This window comes from Zosterops lateralis (assembly GCF_965231275.1).
Source record: "Zosterops lateralis genome assembly, chromosome: Z".
Classification (NCBI taxonomy): domain Eukaryota; kingdom Metazoa; phylum Chordata; class Aves; order Passeriformes; family Zosteropidae; genus Zosterops; species Zosterops lateralis.
Window position 1 is genome coordinate 34,522,039 of NC_139800.1, and position 12,746 is coordinate 34,534,784.

The 12,746-nt window shown below is 37.1% G+C and overlaps 1 protein-coding gene across 1 annotated transcript in view; it reads left to right on the forward strand.

Annotated features, from left to right (window-relative positions):
- Nucleotides 1-12,746, forward strand: part of FOCAD (focadhesin) — a 94,218-nt gene that overhangs the window by 15,119 nt on the left and 66,353 nt on the right. Inside the window, exons 7-11 of the mRNA XM_083884532.1 lie at nucleotides 3,514-3,615; nucleotides 6,367-6,571; nucleotides 8,781-8,987; nucleotides 9,409-9,496; nucleotides 10,164-10,366. Of these exons, the coding sequence (XP_083740658.1) occupies nucleotides 3,514-3,615; nucleotides 6,367-6,571; nucleotides 8,781-8,987; nucleotides 9,409-9,496; nucleotides 10,164-10,366 (805 nt within the window). The remainder of the gene's footprint in view (nucleotides 1-3,513; nucleotides 3,616-6,366; nucleotides 6,572-8,780; nucleotides 8,988-9,408; nucleotides 9,497-10,163; nucleotides 10,367-12,746) is intronic.

A 12,746-nucleotide genomic window follows, 5' to 3' on the forward strand; every position in this document is an offset into this window, starting at 1 on the left:
AAAATGCAACATACATTCTGAAGTGGTTCACTACTGTCACCAGTATCACAGGATAGTAAATAAATGTGGTTTAGGCCAGTGTTAATTCTGTACAATAGAATGAGTTTTATAATACAACTTCTTGGGATGACATAATATCTTGATCAGTTCCTGAAAAGAAATGGAAGAAAATTAATGTCTTGCAGATTTGTGCATTTTATTATAGAATGATTTTCTGAGATGTAGTTAGCTTTCTCCAGAGCAGCCATCTGCAGCCAGAACAGTGTTGATAACACTCAGCAGTGTTTTGGACACTAAGTCCACTTACTCCAGTAAGTGAGGAGGGGTGGTCAAGACTTTGGGAGGGGATAGCCAGGATAGCTTACCCAATCTAACAAAAGGGATATTTCATACTGTGTGAAACTGTGCTCAGGAGTAAAAGCTAAGAGGAGGGAGCTAAGAGATTCATTATTAAGGTATTTGTCTTCCAGAGCAACTGCTATGAACACTGAAGCTCTACTGCACAGAAAGTGGCTATACATTGCCTGTTGATGGAAAATAGAGGATGTATTTTTTATTTTCCTTGCTTTCTTTTCTTGCCTTTACATTTCTTTAGTAAACTGCCTTTATCTTGACCCAGGAAGGGCTCCTGTTAGCATTCTCAATGCAGGTTATTTATGATACACGTGTACAAAAAATTGGATATAATTTTTTTCTGGAAGCTATTAGCCTTTTTTTTAAATGAATTTTATGATATTCTTAATAATTCATCGTTTATGATTTTACTGTTTTAAAGTTATAGACAGCTGGTACTTTCCTGAATTCAAGATTCAGAGCAGGTAGCAAAATGCTTTAAAAATGCATATTTGATGGAGTAAAGCGCTGTTCCTGAAAGGACCAGCTTTCTGAAAGGATAAGGGTGATATCTGCATACACGGAAAGGTATGTTGATTGCAGACATTGTTTCCTCATAGAGAAAAAGAAGTCTGTCACTAAATTTGTCCTTTAAATCAGATTGGCGCTCCCTTTGTTCTCAGATGGAACAAAAAAGTTCAAATTACCTAAAAGTTGAAAATAATGTATGTTTGACTATTACCCCTCACAAAGACTTATCTTTGTTTGCCTGGGCATTTCCATATTATGAGTGGGTAACCACTATGTTTGCTTGTGTGTTTTGCTTAATCCTGAACCCACTAGCAGTAGTTTAGGGTAGTGGTGCTGTAATGTCATTTAAATATGCGTGTTTTACAGTGCTGTTCTAGCAATTCTTAAGATGGTGTTGACAAATAAATTGCATCTACACAGCTCATTTTTCTTACTGCTAATAGCATTATCAAGTGGAATGTTTTTGGTTTGCAATTTGTGGTGTATCATTATTAATCACTGTTCATTGTGGAGCTTAGCTGGCTTCTTCCATCATCCAGTTCAGTGCAGTTTTACTAGTTTCAGAACATACAAGATCTGTAAGAAGAGATCTGTCTTTTTCTAGATAATAAGTAATTTTAACTTGAAACTTGATGTGTAAGGTGCTGACTTTAGGAAGGTTCCCCTGGCTTTGTTGTCATTGCAAAATTTAAATGATGACTGGAGACATAATCTCTTGATTAGGAAAGGTAGTTAATTTTTAAAATATGACAAAGCTATTGAAATAAGAAGCTGCTATAACCTGGTACATCTTTACGAGAACTATGTACTTTCAAGGTCCTAGCATTGGATGTGGACAGTATTTCTAGCTTACTGCCTGATAAGGATCCGATCTGTGATGTTGCTGGACTCAGGTGCTGGACAAGCAACAGCTTTTTTGCCTCTTGCATGCCGTCATCTTTGGAAAGTTGCAATGAAGCAATAACGTTAGCTTTTCTAGTATTTGTGCACAGATTGCAAAAGACTGTAGTAAAAACTCTTACAGAATCTAGGAAGGTGGACATATGAAGAATGTTTATGTAAGTTGACAAATTTTTGAGAAATGAATGTGAGAAGTGACAGGCTTCTAGCCCCAAATATGAGGGCCAGACCTGTAATATGCATCTGTTGTGTTCTTCGTTGATAGCATCTGTTTTCTAAACATGTTTCAAGTAGTCCATAGTGTCAGCCATCTTTCTGAAAGAAGTTGTGTCTTCAGATTATTTATTCATCTGAAAATAAACACACATCTTCAGAAGAAAAATTATTTGATGGGCAGAGGGGGAACTGGTATAAAAAAACCCCTGTGTTTTTAGCTGTGTTGTAACCACATGGCAAAGAAATGAGTGCTATTAGGTATGTAAATACTCCGCAACCAGCTTTGATAGTTTGGTGGACCTTTCATTCAGCTGATGGCTATGTAATTCTTTGATTATCTTCACAACCAGTCAGTTGCCTAGGACTCAAAAAATGTTAACATTGAGAATGTAAAAAAAAAAACATAATGAGGAACACCTCTTTTAGTTTAAGGATATGTCTGCTAGATGATGTTTTTTAATAAATTGTGTCTTGCTAGGCATAGCATAACTATAAACATTTCTGATTATAGCAGGTAAGTATTACCTCTTTAGCTTAGCTAAGGGAAGCTTTAATGTACCATCATATTATGCATTTCAAATTTTCTGTGTAATGGGAAAAAATAGATTTTTATTCTTTTATGGCATTCTTTCAGATGTCATTCACTTTACCTGGAGCTGCATTGATTCAGTGCTGCTTAAGATGAAGTCCATGTTGTTTTGCAGTGCTATTGGGATATGTATGGGTGTGTCTTAGTGAATGTTGTCTTCTCTAATAAAGAGACTGTTGGAAATTCTGGCTTTTTGCTCTTCAGAAGTTTTTAAAACAATGATAATAAGTGAAATAGCATTGTAAATCCTTCCTAAAAGGCATGTCTGACTGTGTCACTCATGTAGTGTCTGAAACTGAGGCAGTGTCTCTTGAGATACACCACTTCAAGGGGTGGTTTTTAAATCATCTACTGCTGTGTAGGTAATACTCCCTGAAGGTCACTCTGATGTGTAGCACCGATGTGTTGGACCTATGATCTGGAAAGATAGTTAACCAAACTGAAGGTGGTGGTTTGCAGCAGATTTATGCTGCCTTTCTCTGTTCGGCTTTCCACTTACAGCATAGAATGGTCTGAGTTGGAAGGGTCCCTAAAGATCACCTAGTTGCAGTGCAGTCCCCAGACAGAGGTATCTTCCAGTAGACCTCAAAGGCTCATCCAGCCTGTCCTTGACTTCTAGGGATAGGGCATCCAGAACTTTGGGCAGTAGGTTACTCTAGTTGAATGACTTTGTTTTATTTCTGACAGAAGAAATTATGTACTTCAGGCTTCCCTCCTTCCCAGGTTTTCTTCCACCTGGAGGAAATTCTAATCTTATTTCAGCAGTTTTGAGAAAATATCATCTTTTGACACTGTAGCAGTCTTAACAAAGCTGGTAAAGAGAGTTGGTAAAAGGAGAAGGTTTAATTGGCTATTCCTACAGCCACACTGATTTTGAAGATAGTTGTTTTGCATACTTCCTTTCTGTGTTATAGGTAAAAATGGGGATTTTTTTTGTCTTTCAGGACCACTCCTCATCCATTAGTCACTGTCCTAGAAAACAGACCTGATTGCTGGCCAGTTCTACTACAGCAGATAACAGTATTCTTCCATGAGTGTCCAGAGAGGTAAATGAATGAAAAATTTTAAAAAGCCTAGCAAATGTAGACAGTGAAATTGTATCACTGTAATTGTTTTGTTGAAGGCAAACAAGCTGTAAGAATTCTTTCTTTTGTGAAGGATACTTGTAAAATTGAATTATACCATTTCACAATTTAAAATAATAATATAAATAATAATTATTAATTAATTAAATACTGGTATAATGCATCAAAATTCAATTTCATAGCTTTTTATTGACTTGATAAACTTTGTATGGGTATAGAATAACTGGTGTAAAATTGATAGTGTATTTGATTTTTTAAAAAATTAAGCAATTTGGCTTATCAGATTTGTGAAATTTTGACTGGTTAGTCATAAAAAGTGAATACAATACAGCTGTAACTCATCTGTACAAAATGATGGGATGATGAAGGAAAAGGGAAGACACTTAAATCTCACAGAAAGGATGAGGTCTTGACAAATAATGTATGCTTTTTGATCAAAAAAGATAGGAAAAAAACAGTGGCACAGCCTTATTAGGAAGTGTTATTAAAATGACCAAATACTCAATAGCCAACAATCTCAGCCTTTTCTTCATGTTTACCACTAAGGAACTTGTCCAATAAAGCTTCAGTGTAAGATAACGAATCTGTGGCATTCTTAAAGAGAACAGTTTTCAGTGATTTTACACCTATATATATGCTTTTCAGATAAAAAGATCCTTTTCCCCCTATTTTCTAAGGGACTTATAAGAGAGTAATAGTGCAGAGAAATTAGCTTCTCTGTTCTGTTGCTCTTTGCAAAGAAACAAGTTAATTATTCTCTTAAATTTCTGGTGGGCTTAGACTACATGATCAACAGTAAGACTTTCAAGCAAAAGTATGTTTTGCTCAATTTAATTGATGAGAGTTTTTTTCAAATACTGTTCATTCTTTCAATCAGCTGCTATATCTGGGACTCAGAGATCTTCAGATGTATAAATGATGGAGTGAACTGTGGAATTTTTGCTAGTGGCTTCTTTTGAATTTAAACTGAAGTTTTTCTTAATGAAAAGGAAAATAAGTGATGCACCTCTTCGTGCTCTTTGTTTAAGGCTTCTGTGGGTAAAGTGCTAGACTGAGAATATGGAATCATAGAATAATTAAGGTTTGGAAATGCCCTTCAGAGTGTGGAGTCCAGCTGTTAACTGTTGCTATCAAGTCCACCACTAAACTGGGGTGTCCCTAAGTGTGATGTAAACAAGCTTATGTTGATGGAGACCTATTACTGAATTCTTTCTACACTTTTTCATCTGACTTTAAACAAGACTGATTCTTGTTTAAAACTGAGTTTTGATTTCCTGTTGATATGCTGGATAGCAGGAAGGCTGTGCAGAGGGGTTTGGACAGGCTGGATATATGGGCTGAGGTCAGTCGTATGAGGTTGAGCCCCAAATGCTGGGATCTGCACTGTAATCACAACAATTCCTTGGAGTGCTACAGGCTGAGGGAAGAGTGGCTGGAAAACTACACAAAGGAAAAGGACCTGAGGTTACCAGTTGACAGCAGCTGAACATGAGCCAGTTCGTGCCCATGTAGCCAAGAAGGCCACTGGCATCCTGGACTGGATCAGAAATAGTGTGCCCAGGAGGTAGAGGACTAAGAGAGTGCTCATGAATTTGGCACTGTTGAGGCTGTGCCTCAAACCCTTTGTCCAGTTCCGGGCCCCTCATACAAGAAGAAAGTGGTGGTGCTGGAGAAAGTCCAGAGTAGTGCAATAGGAGCTGGTAAAGGGTCTGGAGAACAAGTCTAATGAGGAGAAGCTGAGGGAGCTGGGAGTGCTTAGCCCAGAGGAAAGGAGACTGTGTGTTGGCTTTATGGCTCTCTGCCCGAAAGGAGGTTGTGGCCAGGTGGGAGTCATCCTGTTCTCCCAAGTAACAAGTGACAGGATGAGAGTAAATAGGCTCAAGTTGCATCAGGGAAGGTTTAGATTGGCTATTAGGAAAATCTTTATCATGGGCTTGTCAAGCGTTTTAACAGTCTGCTCAGGAAAGTGGGTGGAGTCACCATGGAAGTATTCAAAAAGACTTGTGGAAGTATTCAAAAAGACCTGTAGATGTGGCAGTTGAGGACATGGTTTAGCAGTCAGCATGGCAGTGCTGGTTGGACTTGAGCCTAAACAATTCTATGTTTCTATGGTTGTCACTGTGTTGACCATCAGCTTTATTTGATTGTTTTAATAATGTCAAGGAAGGTTGGGTTCCTAACATGGTCAAGCCAAATGATTTGTTCTATGATAATATTTTACTGGGAAGCCATGTTGGCTAAAACAGTTCCTGTTTCACATAATTGTATTAAGACCATTCTGCAAAAACTGATAAGTAAAGGATGGGTCCTTTTTACTGAAATTATATTTTATGTATTTAAAATAGATTTTTTTGAGTGCTCTTGTCCAAATGCTTCTTCAGAATGGCACATTTGTCTATCATAATATTCAGCAAGGAAAGTCACTTTCTTGAATTGATGAGGAGAAAAAGAATAAAATTAGGAATGTTATAATCTGCAGCTCCATATTGAGTCTTTTAAAAATTGCACTTTGAAGTATGGTTACTGTATTGGGTCTCAAGGCAGTACTTAGTTTGGTAAGTCCAAGTTCTTTTGTGAGATGTAGTAATGTCCTTCTCAACACCTTTCTGTTAATTGGGTCTTGTGAATTTTTGCAGGTAATGTCACGTTATTTGGGTTTCCTTTTTGTTACGGTAGAAAGCATTCATGGCAAACATATTTCTTGAACTGCAGGGCAGAGGGTTCATGTGTTGGCATAATGGCTTCATTCATAAGATACCTGTATTGTGAACCGTCCCAGTTACGGGAATATGCTGAACTGCGAATGGGTTTACTTAAGATCTTACTGCAGCCTCATGGGCCAAAGCACAAAGAAGCACCCTCCACACTGGAATGTGAGATTCTTCAGCTTCTGTGTGATTTGATTCCACGCTTGCAGGTACGGTTGTTGCCTGATCCTACCTTTTACAAACAGATATTATCAAAACAGCAGTAGTATTATTATTGTTATTGTCTTTCAAGTGTGCAAATACAGCATTCTTTTCCATTTTTTGTAGATCTTATTTGTTGGTAATATATAAATCTAACAAACTGTCTCTTTCTGGTAGAAGATAAAACTTTATTTATTCAAATCTGATATGCCTGTTAAGATGGAAATTGAAACACATTTATCATAATTACTTCCATCTAGTCGCCTCAGTAAACATACAGTAAACTTAGACAGTCACGAGAAAATTTTGTTAAATGGCAAGATATTTTTCAAAACCATACAACTTTAATTTTAAGTGGATAATAGTAAAACTAAACAAACTATATGAGAAGCATGATCTAAGTACCTCTAGATATTCCTTTCTCACTCTTTGTAACAGAGTGATTAGGGGATCTGAACACAAAATTTAGTCCTTCTGGAATTGCTGAAGATTTTGAATTTTTTTTTTAAGTTGCATGGTGATAGGTGCTAGGGATTTAATTTTACAGTCCATGCTGGTTACAGGCCTAGAATGCTGGTTTAACTTAAATGTTTTACCTGCTTTATCTCATGCTTTACTGTGATACCAGTTAAACTTTTTTGTACCTATCTATCTTTTTCTTCTTCTTTTGATATTAGGACAACAGTTTCAGATATATTCCGCGAAACATGAAGTGCTTTGTTCTTATTGCTATGGAGAGTGTTCATTTATATGAATAATGCAAAGCTAAGCAGGCTTCTTATAAGGATATTTAGTATCATCTTTCTGCTATGGCATTTTACTAGAAGAGTCTTCTTTGTACTTGTAGCTACTTTTCACAATATTTTGGAAAACATATAGCTTGTGTTATATATATTTATCTTGGTTCAGGTCTATTCCTTATGATGATGGGTACATGCTGACCTTTTCTAGTCACAGAGATATTTCTGATTTTTTCTTGATTTTACCCAGGCTTCAGTATAATGCTGTGTCTTGAATATATGACCAAGCTTCAGACTGATAACATTTAGCCATAAAAATGGCACTGAATAAAACTTATAAAATTAGTTATGAACATTTCTTTCCTTCATACATGTTGGCACTCCTGTTTTTTTAAACAAGAAATCGGTTGCGTATTTTCAAATTCGTATTAATACTTAAATATTTTTGTATTGCCTGAGATACAACTTTCACAGTGGAAGATACTTCCTTCAAAAAGCCTGTTTGATGAACTGTTCTATAACCTGTCAATTCCTTCCTCTTCTTTTTCTGAACCTCACGTTGTTCTTATCCTTTAATTTTAGCATAGCTTAATTTAATCCTCTGCATAATATAAATGCTGGAATGTTTCCCTGTCATTTTGTCAGACAGTGTGAACCAAACTGTCAGAAGTACAGCTCTTCATCTGTAGACTTTCCTGCTGATCAATTCAGTGACATGAGATTTCTGATATGAGCAGGTTATTTATAGAATAAAAAGGGAATAAAAATCAAAGTGCTGTGCTTAATGCTGGCTCCAGGGTTTAGATTGGAGCAGCGCATTTGTCTGGAAGTAGAATTTTCAAGAACAGGAACAGTCATCCAGCATGTGGAGACTTCAAGACAACCTGCTTCTTGAAACCTCTTCAGCTGACTTTCAGATGTGGAGATACTGCTTTTGGGTATCAGACTTCAGCTTTTAGTTTTATGTGGTGGTTAGATTGCATGGTGTTCTAGAATTGAGTAACACCACTGCCTTTCTCTTTTGAGACAAGTGTTAAAATGTTGCTTCTGTTACAAAGGAAATATTCTAGAGCCAGATGTTTCTGTTATTAGAATATTTACCTACTTGAAGAAATCCCCACACAATTTTTTTTGTTGTTATGGGAGCCCCAAGACATTAATTAATTGTTGTTGCTTTTGAGTAAAAAGAGATTTTTCTCATCAGCTACCAAATGTTTTAATGTTTCTTCTTCTTTCACATGTTTCTCATTTTACCTCAAAATATCAAATAGCAGTTCATAAGTTGGTGTTTTCAGGGAAGTTGAATAAAGGATTCCTGTCATTAGTTTATGAAGATGTTTCTTGAAAGATTTAGTACTATATTGAATAGAAACATAGCAGAACTAATAGAACTAATTCTAAGTTACGCATAGATAGAGAAGGAGAACTAAATCATCATATGTTTTGACTTTGTTTTGTTTTAACTACTTCTCTGCAGCTTAAAGACTTACTGCAAGTTACAGAAGCCTTGTTTTTCCTGCAAGAGCTGTTCCTTAGCCTACTACGCTATCCTTTGTTTTGGAAAGTTCAGTTATCCCAGCTTAGTCTGCAACTGTTATGCTTCTGTGAAGTGTGTTTAAATGTAACTGGAGAATGCTCATCTTTGATTTCCCTAATAGAGGACAACTTTGAGCTCTTTAAAGAGGTAAGAGTATATGGTAAAAAAGAAAAATTGTTTTATTAAATTTAAAGATTGTCATGTTTAAGACAGTACAGACACTTACACGTGACATTCACCTGCAGGTGTCAAAAGTTTCTAATTTTTTTCCCTGGTTGAATACCTTCAGAAGGTAGAAACTTAGCTGGCTCTGTATATATCAATTAATCTCTTAGTATGGAAATTCATTTGAAGTGAGTTATAACAGTTTGGACAAAGTAACAAAATATTGCAATTACTTAGTTAAAAAGCTATTTCCACACACTTATATTCTTCATTGCTCTGTCACTGCATGTGCGCTCACTGTGTTTCATGAAGATAATCTTGCAAAGTTTTGGTAGTTTCCTATTCTGTTTAATGTCACTGAGAAACAAAGGAGACGTGGAACTTTTTTCTTTTTTCCTTGTAGATATTTCCAGTGGACCAGTATATAATTGGGCTAGCACTTCTACTGCTGCAAACTCCAGAAAGTCAGCAAAAGTCTGTCTTGAGTCTAGGTAAAGCTCTTCTTGTGAAAGAGGAATCCACACTCTTAAAACTGTGTCTTTGTTTCTACGTATTTATGAAATAAGCACAGAATTCCCCTGGAGTTGGACTGGGTGGTGAAATGGGGTTTCTTTATAAGCAGAATTTTTCTGGGATTTTAAAGTAATGGCAGTAAAAATAAATTTTTCTGCTACACTGACTTTTTCCATTGATGTTACTGTATTTTAAGCTCCCTGCTGTCTTGGAGCTTATCAGTTTCATTTTTGAGCCAACAGGTTATCCTTAGCTGATGTTCATGCTTCCTGAATAGTTTCTTATTGCAGGTATTGAGAACAGGCATGACAGTCATGGCAGCGTTTAGCTGTGCTTTTGACTTAGTAGTTTTGATTAGTGTAGTTATTCCAGTAAAAACAAAGGTCTGCGCTACATTCTTTTTCTGTATTTTTTGCTGCCATCAGGTACTTTTCTATAAGCAACAGAAATGTGTGTGCCTCTAAATGAAAAATGAGCAAAAAAATCTTTTACCCTTTATATACACATACAGTAAATCTGGGGACCTTTACTTTGTTCAATTGAAATGTTTCTTAGAAATATCTGTGTTATGCCTAAAAGTACCAATGTTCATTCATTTTTTTTTTCTTCCTTGAACTTTGTTTTTCCTCGACTTGTCTTAAATAGCCTACAAGCTCCTTTCATGTTCAGAAACCCAGGACATCTCAACCACAGCCCTTACTTTGGTAATGCCTGTGCTACAGATCTTATCTTCTGCAACAGTTGGAGACTGCCTGTCAGGGAATGTTTCTGGAACTACCAGGCAGCAGCTCGCTGTAAATCTTTTGGAAATATTGAAGGAGAAAAGTGTGAAGGATAAACAGGAATTGGTAAAGTGGTAACATTTCTTTCCTTTTTTGGGGGCAGGTAGGGAGGCATTTAAATTTTTTTTTTGCATGAAGCCTATCTGCTTGAGAAAGGCTCTGTATGTGTGAACTTGTTTGTGTGATACGTTTTATGGGAACACTTGAAACTATGTATAGTCCATAAAACTAGAGCAGTGGTGAAGTGAAAGTTTGTTTGCTGGATATTGATTTTATTTAGCAAATAAGATTTTTTTTTCCTTTAAGAGACCATATAGATTGAAGAATTCACCTGTACTATTTAGCAAGTAACAGAGCTTAGCAGAAATCAAGGTTACATATATTTACTCTGTTTCTTTCAGACTTGTTTATTTTCCACATCTCTTTTTCCTTACTGCTATGTCTGACTGTTATGTACAATTCTTTCTGCCTTGGCTGAGGAGAGTTACAGGGCACCTAAGTGCCAATTAGCAAATTTTGGCTCATTAACCTGAATCTTTTTATACATTCTATTGGGATTTTTTGGGTTTTAATCATTTACTTATGTCCCACTTCTCTGCCATCTTTCATTTATCCCCACTGTTCCAAGAACAGATGACAGCAAATCTCTGATCAAAATGTGTCTAGCGTGGGGGTAGCTAAACTCCCTTATTGCTTTACACACCTGTTTTGTGTAGAGAGGGTGTGATGTATCAAGTTGGAGCCAGATAGAGCGCTAGTTCTGAGTCCTGACAGGTCTCCTTGGCCTGGAATCCCACACCTACTTCATCTTCTATTTCTCCAAATCTGAAAAGGTGAGCCCATTTGTGCTCCTAATAAAAAATAACATTCTTCTAAGTTCACGAAACTTGACAGTTCATAGTCTGCTCTGAAGGAGTAGACTGTGGGATGACAGTGGTTACAGCTCATTTCCTTCTAATGGGACTTTCTGGGTGCCAGCCTGGCAGATGCCGGTGGAGGTTTATTTCAGTGAAACATCATCAAAGCATGTCAGTTCTCTATGCTCTGTGTCACTCACCCACATGTTTTGCTTTCTGTTGTGTTTTAGAAACTATTTTAAAATCTTGTCATAAGACTACTGTGTTATTGTACGACAAGATTACAGTGCATTGTGTACACTGTCTTCCTTATATCTTGGTTGTACTAATTCTGGTATTCTCTTTGCTTCAGAAAAGCATGTGAAAGTTTTTATGTTAAGGTCTTAAACATTTTTTGATGACTAACTTTTTCTGTTAGCCATGTTACAACAGAAAACAGTTGTCTTTGCTGAGAATTCTCTAACAGTCTCTTCACTTGTGTCTCACTGATCCTTGCAGAGTTAATAGCAAATAGCTTGGTAAATCTTGGTAATTCATGGTTCTCAATGCAAATGGAGAGACAATAATTTTGCCTGATCATTGTTTGCAATAATTATGCTGATAACCTTTGGTTCTCAACTAAAAGATTAAAAAATGTAGACTCTTTTTAATGGTCCCATGATTACAGCCAATTTGTGTTGTAGGATCAGATCAATGCTAAGAAAATAAAATCTTGATTGGATTATCCTTAGACTTCCTTCATATTGGAAGTAGGCAAGAAAAGAGGTAGTAAAAGGAAAGCAAATATGTCCACAGTGAAGAAGTTTTGAGCAAACATATATAAGAGCAAACATGATTAAGTTATGGTGTATTTTCATAGAATCACAGAAGAGCCCAGGCTGCCAGATCATCTGGTCTAGCCTTTTATAGGAAAGGGAGCCTAGATGAAATTATCTAGTATCCTATCCAATCACATGTTGAAAACATGTCCAGTGATGCAGACTGTACCATGTCCCTGGAGAGGGTTGTTCCAGTAAATTATTGTTTTCACTATCAAAAAAGTTTTTCTTTTAATGTTACCCCTGATCTTCTCCAGGTATCTTGTATCCATTGCCCTTTGTGTTCTTCATATGGCTCTTTGTGAAGGGAGAGCGCCTGTCGTCTTATTTACTGCTCTTCAAGTACTGAAAAATAATGACATCCCTCTTGAGCCTTCACTTCTGCAGGTGAAAAGACCTGACTCATGACACTCCTTTGATCCTTCTTCAATCTGTCCACATCTGTTTTGGAACTGTGGGGGCCAGAGCTGGACACAGCACTCCATGTGCAGTCTGACAAGCACTGTGAAGTGGGATGATCACATCTCTCTCAGCAGTGCCCCCATGAATGCACCTCAGGATCCACATTGCCTCAGTAGCTGCAGCAGTGCACTGGTGTCTGTGTGTTTGTTGTCTGCTGGGAGCCCCGGGCTCCTCTTGGCAAGGCTGTTCCACGGCTCCTGGGTCCTAACCTGGCTGGGCTCTTTGGTTTTGTGTTCCCAGGTGCAGGACTCTGCACTTCTCTTGGTTGAACTCTACACAGTTCTTGTGGCTCAATTTTGGAGCCTGTTC